This window comes from Castanea sativa, chromosome 3, assembly GCF_040712315.1.
Source record: "Castanea sativa cultivar Marrone di Chiusa Pesio chromosome 3, ASM4071231v1".
NCBI classification, from domain to species: Eukaryota; Viridiplantae; Streptophyta; class Magnoliopsida; order Fagales; family Fagaceae; genus Castanea; species Castanea sativa.
Genome location: NC_134015.1, coordinates 52,891,473 through 52,912,627, shown reverse-complemented (window position 1 = coordinate 52,912,627; position 21,155 = coordinate 52,891,473). Strand labels below are relative to the sequence as shown.

General features: G+C 31.5%; 1 protein-coding gene, 1 long non-coding RNA gene and 1 other non-coding gene across 3 annotated transcripts; all 3 read left to right on the top strand.

The window, feature by feature from the left end:
* Positions 1 to 8,851: 8,851 nt before the first annotated feature.
* On the top strand, positions 8,852 to 9,877 carry LOC142629154 (uncharacterized). Its single transcript, XM_075803135.1, has 2 exons — positions 8,852 to 8,920; positions 9,374 to 9,877. Exons 1-2 carry the CDS (start codon positions 8,852 to 8,854, stop codon positions 9,875 to 9,877), a joined length of 573 nt encoding a protein of 190 aa, XP_075659250.1.
* A 3,608-nt stretch (positions 9,878 to 13,485) lies between these two features.
* LOC142627449 (uncharacterized) lies at positions 13,486 to 16,891 on the top strand. Its single transcript, XR_012842850.1, has 2 exons — positions 13,486 to 13,794; positions 14,997 to 16,891. It is a non-coding gene; the product is annotated as an uncharacterized LOC142627449 (long non-coding RNA).
* Positions 13,654 to 13,756, top strand: LOC142630116 (U6 spliceosomal RNA). The gene has a single exon (XR_012843228.1). It is a non-coding gene; the product is annotated as a U6 spliceosomal RNA (small nuclear RNA).
* Positions 16,892 to 21,155: the final 4,264 nt, after the last annotated feature.

The following is a 21,155-nucleotide window of genomic DNA, read 5'->3' as shown; positions in this document are numbered from 1 at the left end:
ACAATTGGAAGCAAAAATAACAAATGTTTTCCATGATTGTGATCATGTTTTTGTTAAATTGTTACTTTTATCTAATATTTTAAATAATAATACTTATGAGTGTCCATGCATTAAAATAATAATATAATCATTTATAATTTTTTTTAAAAAGCGTGCAATGCATGCGCCCAACTCATAATTGAGAATTTTCAAATTTCCTTATTGGTTTTGAAATTCCACATTGCCTAGAAAAATTTTTTGGTGCACTAATTGCATTAAAAGTGGTTGAAAAGAAAATAAGTAAGGAGGTGTGCCATAAGGAGTTGTAAGAAATAGAAACTTGCAGCGGAATATAAGTAATCGGTTTTTTGGCATACCTCTCTTGGCCTAAACCAATAATCACACAGGAGTTTTGAGATTGTTTTACGCTGTCTAGACCAGCTATCCAAACACGCTTTCAATTCCAGTTTGTATAACCCACGAACAAAAAACGTTTCCCCGACGGTGTTGCATACTATTAGAGTGATGCAAACATAACCCACAATCTAAGAGCCTCACAACACTCTATAAACACTATGAGAAATACAAAATTCGTTTCTTGTACAATAGATACCACTTTTGGTGTTTATATACACACCACTCAATTAATATTGAGTGGGATAGTGGACTTAGTGGGGTAGAGTAACGGTTCAAACCATTACTCCATAACTCTTGGATGGGGAATACAGAAGGACATGCCTACTTTGGGTGTCCATTCATATCATTTTCAGTTTCCAACAGGAGTGGTGGTGTAGCCTAGTCAAGTGTGAAAGAGGTTGGAGCAAAGTTTTGTAAGAGAGGTAAATATTAGTTTTTCCTAGTGAGTTAGTGTGAGGGAACCTTTGGGTGTATTGGGGTTTGGAGTAGGATTATGGTTTTTTCCTCTTAGAGTTTATGTGGTTGTAATTGCTATTATTAATGGTGAATTTTGGTTGGTATTTTCCCATTGGAGTAGGCTTGGATTTAGCCTAACCGCGTTAATTTTTTTTTTTGTTATGGTGTTTGCTATTTTATTTTTTTACATGTAGTTCAAAATATAATTATAATTATTATTCATAAAAATTATGGTGATATGATTATTTTTTTGATATTGTAAATATAGCAAGTTTGAATGCTAATGTAGACTAGAAAATTTTAGAATATTCTTCCATTTCTTTGTTTGGGAGTTTTAATGAAGGGAATGAAAAAGCTATTCTCTTGTTTGAGAGTTTATGTGGAAGGGAATGGAATGGATAAGAGGAACACTCATTCCTCTCTATTTTTTTAAAACCTCAATTTTTCATTCTCCCTGAAATTGGGAGGATTGGGAGGGAATGAAATTAGATTTAATGAATTTTTTTTACTAAAACTCTCAAAATACTCCTATATATTCAACCCTTTATTTTAAAATAGAGGTCTAATAGTAATATTGTCATAAAATGATTCCATTCCATTCCCTCCATGTCACTCCCAAACAAAATTACTTACATTCTATTCATTTTAATTCCTTTCCATTTCTTTATTTTAAAACATCCAATCAAGATTACTTAATTCCATTCCATTCCATTCTTTTCCCTTACTTAAATACATTCCATTCCATTCTATTCCCTTTTGATCATTCCATTCCATTCTCTTCCTTTATGAACTCCCAAACGGAGCCTAACATAGATATATACAGCATGATTCTTTTAGGCTTTGTTTAGGAGTTCATAAGGGAATGGAATGGAATGAAATGATTATAAGGGAATGGAATGGAATGAAATGTATTTTATTTAAGTAAGGGAAATGAATGGAATGAAATGAAATTAAGTAACCTTGATTTGATGTTTTAAAATAAAGGAATGAAAATGAATGGAATGTAATTAATCTTGTTTGGGAGTAACATGGAGGGAATGAAATTGAATCATTTTATGACAATATTACTATTAGATCCCTATTTTAAAACAAATGGTTGAATAAATAGGGGTATTTTGGGAGTTTTAGTTAAAAAAAATCATTAAATCTAATTCCATTCTCTCCTATTTCTCCCAATTTTGGGGGAAATTAAAATTTGAGATTTTAAGGAAATAGAGAGGAATGAGTGTTCCCACCATTCTCTTCATTAAAACTCCAAAATAAGAGAAAGGAAGAATATTATAAAATTATTCTTTTCATTTCTTTCTATTCCATTGCTTTCTTTTTTAGAATATTCTTCCTTTTCCTTGTTTGAGAGTTTTAATGGAGGCAATGGAAATCTCATTCCCTTGTTTGGGAGTTTAAGTGGGAGGGAATTAAATGGGTAGGAGGGAACACTTATTCCTCTCTATTTCCTTTAAACCTCAAATTTTCATTTTCCCCAAACTTGGGAGGAATGGGTGAGAATGGAAGATTTAATGATTTTTTTACTAAAATTCCCAAAATACCCCTATCTATTCAATCCTTTGTTTTAGAATAGGGATCTAATAGTAATATTATCATAAAATGATTCAATTTCATTTCCTTCATGTTGCTCCCAAACAAGATTACTTACATTCCATTCATTTTGATTAATTTATTTTAAAATATCCAATCAAGGTTACTTAATTTCATTTAATTCCATTCCTTTCCCTTACTTAAATACATTCCATTCCATTCCATTCCCTTATGAACTCCTAAACGAACCCTAAAAGAATCAAGCTGTATATATTCATGTTTATATTCTTCAGTACTTGAGATACTTTTTTTGTGGATTCTTCAATACAGGCATAGTAGAAACCTGCATATGCTAATTTTAGAAATACTTTTTAGTGGATTCTTCTCTGTCTCTCTCTTTTTCTTTACCACTCTCTGAATGATTCCTCCAACAAAATAAAACATGGTCCCCCCTATATGAATGTCAATTCAACTCAAAATATAAGAAAGTGAAACAAGACATGAGGGATGCTGTGTGCTTTGTAAATTGTACAGCTCATAGCTATATGAAATGGTGGCCATTAAATTAGTATAGAGTTTGTGTTTTTTATGAGATCCCTCGTGAATTTTTTCCACTAATTTCGATGGTTCTCCAATATTTATGTGCCGCCTTAAACAACTCACTGTTTTAAACCCTTCAAATTCGTCCTTTTGTACTCCACTAATTTAAAAGAAAAGAATCTGAATTCTATTTCTCTTTCCTATGATGTTACTGAAGATATTTCTAGAAGCCTCTTAGCTCTTTTTTTTTTTTTGGCCACCATCTGCTCATATATTATATATCACAGTAAATTAAAAGCCTTCTTTTGGAAACAATCTTGCCCTTTTCTTTTTCATTTTCTATCTATGTTGAAATTTCAATAAAGAAAAAATTGTAAGATTCTTCACATTTACAATATGTTACAAGATATCTACGTGAGTGGGAAATATATTTTGCTCTCCAGCTAAGGAACTTTATCTAATATGGATGTTATTGTTCAGCCTGACGTATAGATCATGTAATTGTAAAGCCATAGTCATATGGAACATGTTATTATGTAGGTGTGTGAGCAAATTTCATATTGATAATGCAAAAAATACAGAGAATTCTCATATAAGCCACTCCATAGATATTAGGGATTACATAATTGTTAATTGCTGGATCTTCTGAAAGGTATTCCAATGTCTTGGACTGAATCTCCTCCACCCAGAGGACAACTTTAAATTATGGACAATCAATATGACACAGAATTTGGTAAGTGGAAAATATGCCTCTTAATATGTAGTGATCCTACTTAAACTCCAAGAAATGGATCATTCTATATAATATTATTCAATGTATTTAAAGTATCATAGCCAGTAGCCACTAGCTAGGACGTAACTCCAAGTAATAAAGTTTTTGTTCCTTCTTTTACTGCCTTTAGTTAATAATTAGCTAGGAATCATGTTGAATGCGCAATAGGCATGTGCGATATTCTTCCTTCGAATTCAAGTCACCAAGACAGACTTCAACACTTCACAGAATCAAGTCAAGGAACTCCCCTAGACCAATCCTTCACCCTTGAACTCCTCAACTGCATCTTTGAATTAGTATATACATAATTGATACCTTCATGCCCCCATCCTAAACACTTCTACTATTTGCATATTTTTTTACTTATTCATTTTTCTTTTTCAAGCAGGTAATTCATTGAAACAAATCTAAGAAACATTTAGAACACAAAATATCCTCACAAGGCATCCCAATACATATGGGAATCGCATATTACAATTTACAACCAATACACTTCACCTGTTCCATTTTGTTTTATTGGTAAGTTACAGACGTCCCTAGCAGGTTTTAATTTCTTGACCTCACCTTTCAACTAATTATTATAGGAGAAGGAAGTGCCAATTGAGCTATATTTAAGCATGTATTTTGATGAAATATGTACTAATTGCCATGCTACTCTTTGCTTGAAATGTTCGGGTTTCTTTTTTTCCTATTGGATTTTGTTTTATTATCTGTATTGAACAACTTGCTAAATACAGGTTTTGTTACAAAGCATGGTTTCATACATCAAATTTCTGATCATATTTGCATTTTGGAGAACTGTGTGAGTGTGGTTTCTTTCCCTATATCAGTATATTGTCTTTGAAGGAAATCAAGTAATTACCTTAAACTTGACTTTAACCAAGTCCACTTCAGAGATGTATTCACAAAAATAGTACACTTAAATGGTCATAAATATCTGGAGTAAAAACATTTGCCATTTTCCATATATGTGAAACTCAGCAAAATAATGTCATAGCCCATCAAATTTGAAATTGTTAGTAGATCTATAAGATTACCCCAGATTGAAGTAAAGTTAAACGAAATACATAGCACAATAGCTCAAAATTTTCAAGATTGTCGGAAGAAAATTTTCCAATACAACATTTATACTTGTAAACTTTCATTTGAACCAGTGTATCTTGCCACAAGCTGTGATGCAGGAGCAACGTCAGAGTCCTTCCATAGTATCCCATATGCCTTTTGGGATGTGATTTTACAAATTCTCTTTTGTAGCTCACAATAAATAACCGAAGTGCATCAGCCATGTATCATATGCCTTTTGGGAAATTCCATTGTTGCTTGAACAATTTATGTAACCAAAAGAAATAGGACATTGTTGAATGAGCTGCTTTGCTAGGAAATCCCATTGTAAATAAAGCTGGATTGTTTCTTCAAGTGTGTCCAACTCTCAATTATAAATAAAATGAACATGCTATGCTAAGATTTTTTTATATTATCTTTTGGTTGTGTAGGTTGTTCATATTTTCTACCAATTTAATATCGATTATCTATCAAATTGCAAGTTCAAAAGCTGGTAGATATAGTCAGGTATCTCTAAATATCAGTTAGAAATTGATTTTTAGGTGGGTGTAATCAAATGGCTTTCTATAATTTGACTGAAAAATGATAATTAAGCCAAAACATTCCATGAAGAGATGTTGCTACTACTGGTACTGTTTCAAAGACATCAATCAGAGCTTGAATTTCTATGAGGTTGAATATATGTCATTGATCAGTGAAATGGACAGCTTAGGAGAGAATAAAAGTTAAGGGGAATCAGGGTCCTCCAGTTGTCTTTGTTGGGTTCATCAATTATGAACCGTAAAAGAAAAAAAATCGAAAGAAAAAGAAAAAGAAAAAAGAAGGCAGATATAGCATGTAGGTGAGAATTCGGGGCAGTGCTAAAATAGGCAGCGAAAGCTTTTAACACAAAGTGAAAGAGTAAAAACAGAGGGAGATAAAAAAAAATAAAAAAAAAAAAAAAAAAAAAAAAAACAAGGTTGGTCTAAAACAAGGTTGGATTAAGTATTTGGGTTGGGTCTTACCCTGTGATGTTTTCATTATTAATGTAACTGCATAAAGGCAAGAATCTCCAAATAGTTTTAGAAAAATGCTCATCATGTTACTTGGGTGAACTTACTATAATATTTTTTATATTATTATTATTTATTTTTTTTAATTTTATAAACACACACACACATATATAGGGGAAGGGGGATGAGATATGGGAACATACTATAATATTTTTTATATTATCTTTTGGTTGTGTAGGTTATTCATATTTTCTACAAATTGATTACGAACTATCTATTAAATTGCAAGTTCAAAAGCTGGATTGTTTCTTCAAGTATGTCAAACTCTCAGTTATAAATAAAATGAAAAGGCTATGTTAAAATATGTTCATACTATCTTTTGATATGCTAAAATAATTTTTATATTATCTTTTTGGTTTCTACCAATTTATTATTCATTCAAACACAGCTTCAAGGGCTGCCTCATACCTCAAGATCCCTGTGTTCCAGAGAGGCTTTGCTTCTGGTATGTATTAGACTTTGCTATGATGGTTTTTTTTTTTTTTTTTTTGCCTTTTATATATATATATATATATATATATATATATATATATATATATATATATATATTAATCAGAGAGACTGAGATGTGGATTTGGATCTCTCATTTATATGTATGTTGGTTGAAATGGTTGATCTATGATTCTTTGATCAGAATATTGGCTTTTGGAAATGGGGGTTTGATTGTTTTTGTCATTGGTGTCATATTTATTTTCCAAGTTTTGGTTTTTGTTACTATTGAGATTAATGGGTCCTTGATTTTTGGCAATGGGGTTTGTTTGTTTTTGACATTGCTATCATATATACCAAGTATATTTTAATTTTAATTTTTATTATTAAATTACTGCTGAGATCAATCAGTTTTTGAATGTTGGCATTCATACAAAAGAATATAGAACCCAAACAAGTTGAAAAAATGGGGAAATTTAATAATAATAATAATAATAATAAAAAATCCAAACTCTTTAGAACCACATGATCAATTGTAAAAAGCAAAAACAGAGGGAGATAAAAAAAATAAAATAAAATAAAAAACAACGAGATTGATCTAAAAGGCAAGGTAATAAAGTAATTTAATAATGTTGTGAAATTATTGAGAATTTTGTGTCCTATGAGGACTCTTTATTATTAGACAAAACACCAGGCACTTATATATATATATTGCTACGGTCTCAATTATAAATTAAAAGGGGAAGTAAGGATCTCTTATGCCACATACCAAGACCATCAGTCATGTAGTAAATGAATGAGTGAAATGACACCTTCTTTGGTTGTAAGAATAACGTGTGAGAGGATTTTACATATTCATCTATTTAATTTAATTTTTTTTTTTAAAGTTCAGCTACTTAATTTAGATATTTATAACTAGACAATTAAATAATAATTCATGCAAAAATCAAAAAATGCAAAAATTGTCTATACAATTTATCATGGATGGTTATAAATTTACATTTAACTTTGCATTTATGTATTCTTATGCTTTAATTTACATATTTATAACTAAATGATGAAAATTATGAATAAAATAATTAAAACAGTTTGCTCATTCATAAAGCAAGCAAAACACTATAAATTACAATCCTAAACAACTTCAAAAATACAAACCAAAAATATAAAAAATACTCTTTACACAATCACAAAAATGAGCATGCAACATGAATTACTTACAAAATTATTGGTCAAAATATTTTCCAATGTGAGAAGACAATTGCCAAAATTTTTAGGCAACGTTTAAATGAGGTACATATTTAAATTCACAACTGATGTTTGTTACTTTTACATCAACTCTCCACTTTTTCTCTACTGATCACAATCTACCATGTCCAAAATTGTGGCACAAAATATTGTAGTCCTATATTTTCTCTTTTTATTGACTTTATACAATGAAGTCGTGCACAGTTTTAGAGTCATTATTATATTTTTGAAAAAAAAAAAAAAACTGACTTTATATATCCAATATTGCAATTGTGATGATAACAATGTTCATATGTCATCCTTAGTATATGATTATTGACATGTTTTGTCCCCAGTTGATTTTTTATAGCACAACAGTTTCTTAAGATGTGTTTATGTTTTTAAAAAACAGCTGCAAGCGATTCAATCGGCTAACAAAAAAAAAAAAAAAAAATTCTTCACGACATCAATCTAACTGGACTGCTCCAAAATTCTTTATTCCTTCGAAAGGAGGAAGAAAAACTTCATCAATGCTTTAGGGTTGGAAACAAACAAGCACTATTTTGGGTCGGAGCTCACAAATATTTTGTACAAGATCAAACTAAAGCGGGAAAAGAAATCCTTTTTCAAGCCAACATAGAAGGAGATAAAACTGCAAAATATGATTGGCAATTGTGTTGTTATGTGAATCAAATGATGAGAGAATACAACTACTATTATCAATTCTAAACCAACTAGATGGAAAACTATTGCTACAAAACTATCAACAAATCCTTCGACATACAAATTTTGAAACAAACACATTTCGCATCCCAAATAACCAAGCAAGCAAGAAAAATGGAGTGGGTCATTGGGATCGTGAATGCCCTTACCCTTATGGAAACGAAGAATTACATGTAACATGCAAAATGTGCTCAATTGACTTGGAAATGTACAAATTAGACAACCAAGTATGGTAGAAATGATGTTTCAAAAATAAAATCTACAATAAAATTTCCTCATTCTATTCTGAATACTAATCTTTAATAATACAAAATTAATTCAAAGACCAAAACCTCCCATCACCATGAATCCTACAATATATATGTGTGTGTGTGTGTGTGTGTGTGTGAGACTATCGTAAAAAACAATTATCACGCACAATGTGCGGGTCCGCGACTAGTAAACAGTAAAACTCAACCAACCGGGAAGAGGGTTACAAGGGCTGACATGGTTTCAACACTTCAACTACTGCAAACAACCAGAAATTGGGAAGTCAAAAGAGGAGTGCAAACAATACAAAAATTCATCATGAATTACCAAACAAGAAGCAAGTGGTTTTCCATGGAGAAGATGAAAATACAACAATATTGGCGGAGGATGTTAAATAGCCCTGCCAGAAGCAATGAGTTTGTTAGTATGGAACTGTTGTGGGCTTGATAACTTACGTACAAAAGATCAGTTTGCAGAATTGGTATGGGCAAAAGATCTCTTTGTTATGTTTATAGCCGAAACATAGATAGATAAAGAAAGGCTAGTTTGAGTACAAAGAATGATAGATTTCAAGAATATGTTTGAAGTTCGAAACAAGGTAGGGGGCTTGGTAATTTTTTGTAAGGAAGATTTTGACCTGTCAATTGAAACTTTCTCTCCCAACCATATTGATTCCACGATCAATAAGAATAAAGAGGATGAATGGAGATTTACAGCTTTCTATGGGGAACTAAATACTCAGCTTAGACATTAATCATCGACAAAGCTTCGTAATCTAAAAAAATCATAGTAGCTCTCCTTGGATTTGCATATGATTTTATTAAAATTACACATCAATCTGAGAAAAAAGGAGGAAGAATAAGACCCCATAACCAGATGCAACCTTTTCGAGATATTCTAGATGAATGTGGCTTCATGGATCTGGGTTTTATAGGCTCACCTTTTAAATGGCATAAACATTTTGCGTGTTACACCGTGTGGGAAAGACTTGACAGAGTTGTGGCTACTAATGATTGGTTCTTCAATTTTTCCAAGAGCAAAAATCCATCACTTGGATGTTACAACATCTAATCATAAAGTTGTGTGGATAGTGCCCGAGAGAATGGAGTGCAGTTTTCAGAAACTATTTCGCTTTGAGTATATGTGGATAACGGATAAAGGCTGTAGTGACACAGTAGAAGCTGTTTGGAGGAAAGATGAGGATGAGCCATGGGATACAAAAATCATTACTAAGGTTGATAACTATGGTAGAGAGCTTACATGTTGGAGTAGGCAGATTTTTGGTAGTGTGAAGCGTGAACTTGAGAAGAAAAGAAAGCAATTGATCCAGGCAGAAAAGGTAGCAATCCATGAGGGAAATTCAAGTCTCATGAAACGATTGGAAGGTGAAATAAACTTGCTGCTTGATAAGGAAGCCACTATGTGGCGGCAAAGATAAAAAAATTATATGGTTAAAAGATGGAGATAAAAACACCAAGTTTTTTCATAGTAAAGATTCTTAGAGACGACTAAGAAACTATATCACTAGACTTTATGATACTTATGGCAGTTGGTGTACTCATCAATAGGAAATAAATAATACCAATTGTGAACTTTTATACAGATCTGTTCACCACTAGTAGACCCAGAAATTTTGAGTAAGTAATTGGTGTTATTCTTGAAGTGGTAACAGTTGAGATGTATGAAACCCTCACTTGTGATTTTACAGCTATGGAAGTGGAGGTAGCTTTGAAACAAATGGCCCTGCTAAAGGCTCCTGGGCCTAATAGAATGCCTCCTTTGTTCTATCAAAATTATTGGTCCTTACTTGGTAATAATGTTACACAATCCGTTTTGCATTATTTAAATTTGGGTTCTTTACCTACTGCCCTTGGTCATTCTTTTGTTACATTAATTCCTAAAGTGAAAAACCTAGAATTTGTCTCGCATTTTAGACCGACCAGCCTGAGTAATGGTTTTTTTTTTTTTTTTTTTAAATTTTTTTTTTTTATTTTAAGTCTTGGCTAATAGACTGAAGAAAATAATGCCTCAGCTCATTTCGGAACACCAAAGTGCGTTCCTATTTGATCGCTTGATCTCGGATAATATCATGGTAACGTTTGAAACTCTACATTACATGAGGAACCATAGTGCTAGTAAGATAGGGTACATGGCTTTAAAGTTGGACATGAGTAAGGCTTATGATAGGGTTGAATGACAATTTATGGAGAAAGTCACGAGGAAGATGAGTTTTGATGATAGGTGGGTGAATCTTATGATGAAGTGTATTACCACTGCCCCTATTCCATTATGATTAATGGGGAGCCTCATGGAGATATCAAGGCAAGGAGAGACCTGAGACCAAGAGACCCACTCTCCCCATACTTTTTTCTCATGTGTACTAAGGGACTTCATGGTCTCATAAAAAAGGCAGCAAGTAATGGTGATCTTAGGGGTGTTTCTATATGGCATAGCAGGCCCAAACTAACACATCTACTATTTGCAGATGATAAATTAATTTTTTGTAAGACTAAAGAAGATGAGTGTTTAAAGTTGTTGGATGTTTTGGCGACCTATGAGAGAGCCTCAAGGCAGCAATTTAATAGGGAAAAAACAACACTTGTTTTCAGCAAATCAATCACCCCAAATATGTAAGAAGTGATTAAAGAGGCTCTTGCGGGTACCGGTGGTTCAACAGTATGAAAAGTATTTGGAGTGGTGGTGTAGCCTTGTAGTGTGTGAGAGAGTTAGAAGCAAAACTTTGTTTTGTGAGAGAGGTAAAGTCTAGTTTTTCCTAGAGAGGTAAAGCCATAAGGAGATGCACTAATTCCTTTTAGGTTTTCTTGATTTTTAGGTGGACAAAATTAATTAAACTTTTACATGTAACACTAAACTATAAAGTTATATTATTCAAAAACTATAAATAGATAAACCTGTAATTAATCATTTACAAATTTTCATTGAATTTGTACAAGGCATGTCATTTTCAAGCCAAGAGTATCTAGAGTCATAGCTCCTATATTGTCTATTGTAGGGGGAGACTCTTAACTAAGTGTACATTTAGAGCAATGTTTCGTCAACATTTATTTTTCAAAATCTAAACATAAACATATTGTTAGACATAGACTTTATTAAGAAGTCAAATAAATTTTTGCATTCATTTAATGTGTGCATTTTTATTTTACTAAGTGATACACATAAAAGAGAAAATATAGAGATTTTTATAACCATAAAAAGTTTGAGCTACAAAATATATATATATATATATACATATATTTATTGAGATCTAACATGTAAAGAAAAAAGTTGTGAGAAAAGAAAAAAACAAAATAAAAAGATATAAGAGGATACATATTTTTTATGATTCCAACATGTATGTAAAATAAAAAAAATAATCAAAGCAACATGGTTATTATGTTTGTGTTTCAAAATTCACACATTATTTGTGTAAAGGAAATACCAATTGGTTTATGTGCGATTAAGTGTTATTTTTTTTTTTAAAAAAAAAGAAGAATATTCATTCTGTTTTGGGTTTAAATGGAAAATATCGTGTGTATTGCAAGTTTACAACTCATATGTTATGTATCATCTGCTACGGTCAAGTTCTTGTAGGATCTTTCTCGAAGAATTTCTTTGAAGCATATAATCACCCAAGTAAAACATAATATGGATAATAGAATGGATAAAATCAAAATGGAAGTATTATCATTTTTACTCGAGCCAGTTTGAATCAAAATTCAATTGTTGGTTGATAAAGTAAAAATTGTTACCTAAGTAACAATTTACTTTTCTTAAAAATATGATGTAATATATATTTAAAAAATATATGTTTAAAGGGGGATTATTGTTTTCATATAGTTGGTTAATCTCATTAGTATTATGTAAGGTAGCATGTTCACGATGGCCATATAAGAGGATCCTACCATATGCGATTATTTTAATGTGTCAGCAATTAGCAGATAAGCTGTAGAGGAAAAAAGAGTAGTGATTGCTTAAGATAGAGTGAGTATCTTATTAGAAAATCCTAACATGACAATGTTTTATTGAAAGATGTAAATAAAAGTTTTTATCAAATTTACTCTCACGAAAATGATCATTTGGATAATTTAGGTTTGTTTAAATTTTTATGATAAAAAAATTAATTAAATATTTACAAGTAACATGAAACCATAAAACCATATTATTCAAAAACTTATAAAATATCTGTTTACAATTATTTATTTGCAAAATTTTTATGAATTTTTGCATGGCATGTTTTTTCAAGTGTATAGTATCTAGAGGCATAACACTTATGTTATATAAGTTGAGTGGTTGGGGCCAGTCTTAACTAAGTGTACATTTAGAGTGGTTTCTAAAACCAAAAAGTGTACATTTAGAGTGACTTGCACTTACTCTCCATAAACATTTTCTTATACCTAAACATAAAAATGTTGGTAAACATAACTTTATTTAATAAATCAAATAATTTTTTGGATCATTCCATGTGTGCATATATTTTTCCATAAAGTAATAGGTTTATGTAAATAAAACTAGGCCGAAAGTGTCTACCACTAATGATCGATCACTTTAATATGTGAAATTGAATGTACCCCAAGAGTTATTGTTTCATTTGTGTGGTGATGTGGTCAACTGAGCTGAATAAACAAGAGAGAGCCAAAAAGATAAAGTTTAGCTCTAAACTGATTTGAAGAATGAAGATACCCACCCACTATGTGGTGATTAAGTATACCCTTCATATGCAGTTTTAGTAAAATAATTTTTTTAATGAATTATATAACTTGTTTAAATGATACACAAAAATAGACATAAATTATCATACAGTGAATTACAGGGGGAAAAAAAAAGACTCTAAATTGGCTTGACGTTAAACTTCATCAAGGTGGAAAATTTAGCCAAAGTTTTGGTGGCTAATTGGCTATAGGTTCTCTAATGTGATAACTTGTTTGCATAGCTCACGATGCTAGCTTTTTAAAATAAAAGAAATGAAAATGATCATAATAGAAGATAAGAAGTATATAACATGATCCAATGCTTTCAAAAAAATAAAAATAAAAGAAGAAGAAGTTCACCGCGATAAGGATAAAAGAGTGAAATAGTTACGAAACTGACGCGTGGAAGGCCAAAGCCCAAAAGTTAACTAAATAGGGCCTTTCTAGTTGAGAATCAACGAATCCCACATCGTGTAGTTACACAAACCTTTAAGTCTTTATTACAAGGAAGGAGGCAGATGAGCTTGTCCCTTCGGGGACATCCGATAAAATTGGAACGATACAGAGAAGATTAGCATGGCCCCTGCGCAAGGATGACACGCATAAATCGAGAAATGGTCCAAATTTTTTTTTTCCCAAAATCCAATTGCCCCCTCTTGCTCAACAGGTAAGAATTACTCAAACCCTCTTGAAAATTGAAATTTGATTGAATCTTTTACATTATGCAACTGGGTTCACCTTCTTATTTCGTCAAAGATGAAATCTTTGTTAACAATTCGTATAATTTTTTAATTTTAATTGTTTTTCCCACATTTAGTTTTTGAAATTGGCTTGGGTATTAGTACAATATTAAAGTACACTAGGAATTGGACCTCCATCATGTGGAACCTGTGAATTGCTATTAGACTGAAATACAGAACTTCCTCAGTTAAAATGCATTTAACTTTGAAAAGTTTTAGAGCAACCCCAATTTGCAGTTTGGCCTCAGTCCAGAAATAAGAGCAAATGATGGCAATATCGATCACTGGTATATAAATCACATGATTACTTCTTTGGCTCTCATTGAAGCTAATAAAACTTATTTGAGTTACACTTGAGTCCACCATGAAGGTCATAGAGTGATTTTGGGCTAAGTCATTTTGCTATTGAAAATTCTGAATTGTCCTTGCTTGAGTCCACACAGTGAAGTTTCCTAAATACAAGTCATGGATAAAAACCCTTTGTGGAGGTCGCAGTGATTAGGATTCTGGAGAGGGTACCTTCAGGAACTGAGTAGTGTTTGGAGCCGATGTATTTTATGACAGACAATTGCTAGAGTTAAGGTTGAGTTTGATTTGGCCCTTCACTGAGATGCACTCGCGAGAGATTTTGAGAAACTCCAGTCCCGTCTCACATCCAGTGTTCACTGGCAAGTTCCCTGCAATTGAAATGGAAAGATTTAGTATTAAGTGACAGTTTAGGGATCAAATAACATTTTCTGTTTCCTAAAAGTCTGTTTTGGAAGTTCTAGTTTGGTGTTTTTATGCTTCAGATAGTCAATTTAAGCTCCAGACAAGTCTTGGTGACACTAGTAGTACACAGTTTTTGCGTGTGAGCTCCATTTGGGCAAAGTTTTTAAGGATTAAATCAATTCCAATTAGGCTAGAAGTTTCTTAGGTATGATCTGACTGCTAGTTCTGATTATTATACTTTAAGAAGCTGCTTTAGTTTACTGGTTTTGTTGCAGGATTTTCCATCCCTCAGATTAGTGATTTGTCTGTGACTTATTTTTTTGATAAGTAATTTATCTGTGTGTTATTAATATTAAAGCATCGATTGTTAGCTAATTGTGTTTTTCTTCTAAATTTTTTGTTCTTATTCTGTTGCTAGTTTACTTTTAAATAAACAGTCAATCTGCTCTTATGTTATTGACAACCGTGGCTGCCCACATCAATATAAAATCCTACCGAGTCAAGTATCATATCAATTTTAGAGTGCTTTTAACCGGGATGGTATTGGATTTGTTCTGGAAGAAGAATTGAGTGGTGATGTTTGCAATCCTATTGGTTGGAGGAGATTCAAAGTCTGCATTGTCGAGTTGGTATGTGAAGGAAGTTGTAACTAGTAAGCTTTTCTTAAACGTAAATAGGATTTACTTGTGAGGTTTAAAAAAGATATAAGTTTAGAATGATGTCCTACAGATGACATTGGCACAAAGAGGTATGGCAAGGAAAGCATTGAAAGAGGCAAGAGCCATGGAGGTGGCTTGTTTGATTTTTGATTGCATTGTTTTGTTTCACAAGGTTTTCTTCTTGATCAAATTTATTATTTCCCACTTGCAACTGTTATTTTAAAACTTAATGAGATGTGATTAAAATGGTGAAATAATAAACACAAGAAAACTTCTTGTGTTTACACATGCTTTGCCTGGCTAAACTTGCAGGTTGATTCTCCTCAGGATTATCCATGTGGTCCAAAAACGTCACCTTATAATCCTACCCCATTAATAGTCTTGGTTTGAACTTGAGCTGTTGTGGCCCTAAAAAATTAAGCCTAATTGATACATATTTCAATCGTTGAACCCAAAGACAAGAATCAATAGAAAATAAAATTTAGCATACAGATTGTGTTGCCTACAATTTAAATTTTGAAATAAAACAAAATATAATAACTTTGTAATTGTGCACAAAGTAGTGTGCAACTGAGTGTGAGTATATTTTACTGAGCAACTGAGTGCGATTATATTTATTCTATCAGTTATTTTTAACTGTGCACAAAGTTATACTAATTCAATTGAAGAAGTCCTTAACTTGTGACTTTTTAAATCATTTGGAGTTCCTAATATTGTGCCTTCAATGCTGATATGAAAATTTTTACTGCAGGGAAGAAGACTCAGCTTCCTTCCAATTTACATCAGCAATAATGGGAGGACCAAAAGAGGAATAATAAAATCCACAAACACATTCCTAATGGTCTGTTTGGATTGAAGGGGAGGCAAGGAGAGTAGAGTAAAATTGGCCCAAAATTAGCCTGTTTTAGCCAAATCTACTCTACTCTCCCTCCCTCCTCCCTCAATTGAAACGGACCATAAATGACCAGGTTGCAAGTGAGTTAGCTTCTGCATTGGCTTCTTTGAATACCCGGTTGAAGGCAATATGAGGGAGGTCACCTCCATAGGTCTTCACATCATGCAAGAGGCCTTGGATTCTCCATGGGGGTTTGGGGTCTCCATTATAAATGGTCTTTATTCACGCTTGGGAATCACCTTCTGATCACAACATTCTGCAGATTCTGGTTAGATGCCAAACACATGGACCATCTTAATGCTTCTGCTTCTGCTTCTGCTTGGACCGGGATATTGGTGGATACCTTCTTTGTGTGGGCAGGCACCAAGTTCCCTCTCCAATATCTCTAGCAACCACAACTATGACCGAATGTTTGGAATGTACAGCTGCATCACAATTTAGTTTAAACTGAGCTGAAGCAGGCATGTACCATTGACTATTAGGCCTGCTTCTATCACTTTGTTGAGAGCCTTTCAACACAGGCCAATGCTCCAAGAAGATCCTACTTAAGCCTCCTTGAAGGCCTTCATGGGAAATGCTTTTCCTTTCAAACACAACATGGTTTCTCCATTTCAAGATAAACTCCATGATTGAAGCACTGTATTGAATAAGCTTTTCCTCTCATCTTGGTCGTACTTAGGGTTTGTGCCCTAAAATCCAATTTATTAGCACATTATAAATGATTAAATTGTTAATTATATGAAATTATTTGTATATGAACTAATTGGACATTATCATATAGTCTTTTAGATGCATTATATGTGATTTAACTACAATAGATATAAATCATAAGTTTCTTGTAAACTCAAAAAGCGTAGCTCGTAGTGATTGATGAAATTGAGTGTTTCATCTACGAAGGCTATAACATATCAACTAAGATGGTTTGTCTTTATCATGGAAGTTGAGCCTTCTAGTTGATGTGTCTTAAGTGTGTAAAACACATTAAACTGGACCTATGAGATTAATTATTCAAATTAACAACTTTCATCTGAATAATAAATCTAATTACATTTATTTTCATACTCTCAATCTTAAGAAGATTGTGAGTCCGATCATGAAATATTGGTTTCTTTGATATATCAGGAGTGAGATCCAATCTAATGGTCAAAATCTTAGTATGTTAGGTAACTGCACATAGTGTTGAGAGAACACATATTCTTAAGATGAAATTCATAATTTCTTTCTATAGAGACACAAAATATCTCATTAAGATAAGTTTAATGGGAACTGGTTATTCAAGGTCAGCTACTTTAGTAAAGAGTTACTAAATTTTATATATATTGAAATTAGATTTTATAAAATATATGAATAACTAAAATATTAAATTAGGGACTCAAGGAATAAAATAGTTGTTTAGAAAGTAACAACTTATTATGACTTTGTCCACTATGGATATTACATAAATGAGTCAAATGATATTTTGATATAAAATAGAAATTCTACTCTAGCTTAATTTAAGTGTATATGTGTGTAAAGTTTTTTCGTAAAGATTTGAGCTGCACACCTTAGAAGTACTTATACTTGTAGATTGACCATCATACTAAGGGGGTGCAATTATATTAGGGTATTGGGATATAATTTATTAATAAGGCCTAAAGTGTAATTATATTTCCATATTAGTACTTGTTATATGATTATAATAATTTTGGGTTTGTCAAGAGTTGATGGAGAAGCTTGAATCCCATTGGAACTAGAGCCTTACTTATTTCTTTGGTCCCATTTCAAGCCGCACACTAAAGCCCAATTAGACTGTCCCCAAAAGCTAACTCAATTAGATAATCAATATTTTATTTAATAAGAGTCATTAAATAAAATATCAACCTAGGTAGGTAAAACATATATATGATTAAAAGAAGAGAAAATAGTTTTCTTTGTAAAATCTATGGAATAATATTTTTCAAAAGGAAAATCAACGTACATAAGAACTGATTCAGAGACTACACATCTTGGACATCATGTGGAATTGGAATGAAGATTAAAGGTCTTCTCAAGAAACTATCTACGCTTTTTTTTCACTATATCAAGATACACTTTTTATTCTTTGATCTAGAATTCAAAGTTTTATGTGTTCTCTGATGTGAATAAAGTAGATTTTTGTGTTGCTTCAACTGCTTGTTTTTATGAGATGCAAAACTATGTTTTCCAATAGCTTTGAGGGTTGATAATGAATTTTATCAGCTGCTCTTAGGAACCGAATTCTTATAACGCATTTGCTACAAAACCACACAGCTTTAGCAATCTCAAAGAACTGAAAAAGGTGGTGCATTGATTCGTGCTCCATCTCTCACACAGGGCAGCAAGCATCCCCCTCATTGGTAAACTTGGCTAGTATGTACTGAAACAAAAAGTATAGTATTCACAAAATAGTATAGTATAGAGAGTTTATATATATTGGCATTTGTTGGTTGAAAATATAGAATTGTGTATATTTTTTGAAATATTGTATGATTCAAAATACAAAATTTTATACATTCTTTGAAACTACGTACATTCAATATATATACCGAATTTCATACATTCATTGAGAAATTGTGTATATTCATTGAGAAATTATGTAATTGGAATATATAGTATTTTGTACATTTTTAGAAAAATAGAGTACATTGAATATATAGGATTCTATACATTTTTTTTAAAATTGTGTACATTGAATATACTGAAATTTTGTACGCTTAATATACATAATCATTTAAATTTTTTGAAATTTATTTACCTTGAATATACATAATTGTTTACTTTCTTAGAAATTGTGTACCTCGAATGCACAAAATTCTGTAAATTCTTTGAAAAATTACGTACATTGAATATACAAAATTTTGTACATTCTTTGAAAAATTATGTACCTTAAATATACAAAATTGTGTCCGTTATTTGAAATACTGTACCTTGAATATATATATAATTCTTAAAAAACTTGTGCACATTGAATATAGAAATTGTGAACATATTTGGAAACTTTGTATGTTAAATACACAAAATTATGTTCGCTCTTTGAAATTTTGCATTTGAATATACAAAATTTTGTATGTTTGAAAAATTGTGTACATTGAATAAACAAAATTGTGTATATTCTTTGAAATTGTGTATGTTAAATAAATAAAATTGAGTATATCCTACGAAATTGTGTATATTACCTTTTAGAAAATTGTGTATATTGAATATACATAATTGTGTACAATCTTTGAAACTGTGTATGTTAAATACAAATAACTGTGTGCATTCATAAAAATTTTTGTACATTGAATAAACAGAATTTTAAACATTCCTTGAAATTCTTTGATTTGGGCTACTGAGGGTGGTGGTCTAGTGGTCATTAGGCTTACTTCCAAGTGGCTTGGGGGGTGGAGATTCTAATTTCAAAATTTCAAATATTGCAATGGGAAAGCGCTTGGGAAAAACCCCACACCCATGCACCCACACCTTGCCTCGACTTAATGTCCACTAGTACCTTCGTGGGGCTAAAGCTAGCCTGGACCTAATAGGTAGGATGCTACTATAATAATGTTTTGTACTTTTAGTCATATGATCTATTTAATGAGTTATATGATTGTAATCAACAAGTGTCTGCATGTAAATATTCTTCGTAGCTTTGTTCAAAGCTATTGCTAGAAAAGTATAGATAGTTAAAAAGTTAGATAAGCCTTTTTGTAATATTTTTAGACATTTGTCTATAAGTGATAAATAAGGTAGATACTCATTTTGTAATATAGGACCCAACCTCTCCTTTTCTTTACAACACTGTTTTGGTCTCTCTCTCTCTCTCTCTCTCTCTCTCTCTCTCTCTCTCTCTCTCTCATTTTGTTTAGGGTTTGTTTGTATATCATTTTATGTTCTATTAGATCTCAGATTTCAGTTACTTTCTAAGGGTTTCGAATTCTCAATCTCTTCCAATTTTCCTCTACATTCTTTGATAAAAATTTTCTCTTATTAACTCTATGTTTCCTTCTAATCCCTAATTTTGCTCCTGAAATCGAATCCAATTTTCAATTTTTTTAGAATTTTCTTGATACATTACTCTTGAAAAAATTGTAATTAATTATATATAGATCAACCTGTAATTAATTATTTACAAATTTTTATTGAATTTGTACAAAGCATATCATTTCAAGCAAAGTGGATCTAGAGTCATAGCCCATATATTATCAGTTGTAAGGGGAGACTCTTAACTAAGTATACATTTAGAGAGACTTGCTCTCAACATATATTTTTCGTAAACCTCAACATAAACATATTGTCAAGCATAAACTTTATTAAGAAGTCAAATAAATTTTTACATTCATTCAAAGTGTGTATTTTTATTTTACCATGTGATACACATAATAGAAAAACTATCGAGATTTGTATAACCTTAAAAAGTTTGAGCTAAAAATTATATATTTTGAAATCTAACATGTAAAAACAAAAAAGTTCTGAGAAAAGAAAAAATAAAATAAAAGGATATAATAGGTTACATAATTTTTATGATTCCAACATGTATGTAAAAATAAATAAATAAATCAAAACAACATGGTTATGATGTTAGTGTTTCAAAATTCGCACTTTATTTGTGCAAATGAATTACCAATTGTTTTATGTGAAATTAAAGGTTTTTGTTTTTGTTTTTGTTTTTTGTTTTTATAAAAAAGAATAATCATATTGTTTTGGGTTTAAATAGAATAGCTATCGTGTGTATTACAAGTTTACAACTCATATCTTATGTATCATATGTTGCGGTCAACTTCTTGTAGGATCTTTCTTAACGAATTTCTTTGAAACATAAAATTACCCAAATAAAATTATACTATTCAAAAACTTATAAAAATATCAGTTTACAATGATTTATTAGCAAAACTTAAATGAATTTTGGCATGGCATGTCTTTTCAAGTGAATAGCATCTAGAGGCATAGCACTTATCTTATAAGTTGAGTAGTCAGGGAGAGTCTTAACTAGGTGTACATTTAGAGTGGTTTCTCAACCAAAAAAAAAAAAGTACCTTTAGAGTGA

Excerpts from the sequence above, each read along its gene's own strand:
- LOC142629154 (XM_075803135.1), top strand. The coding sequence starts at position 8,852 with ATGAGTTTGTTAGTATGGAACTGTTGTGGGCTTGATAACTTACGTACA. Across the intron at positions 8,921-9,373 it reads AAGATCAGTTTGCAGAATTG|GCTCACCTTTTAAATGGCAT; the intron begins GTATGGGCAAAA and ends TGGGTTTTATAG.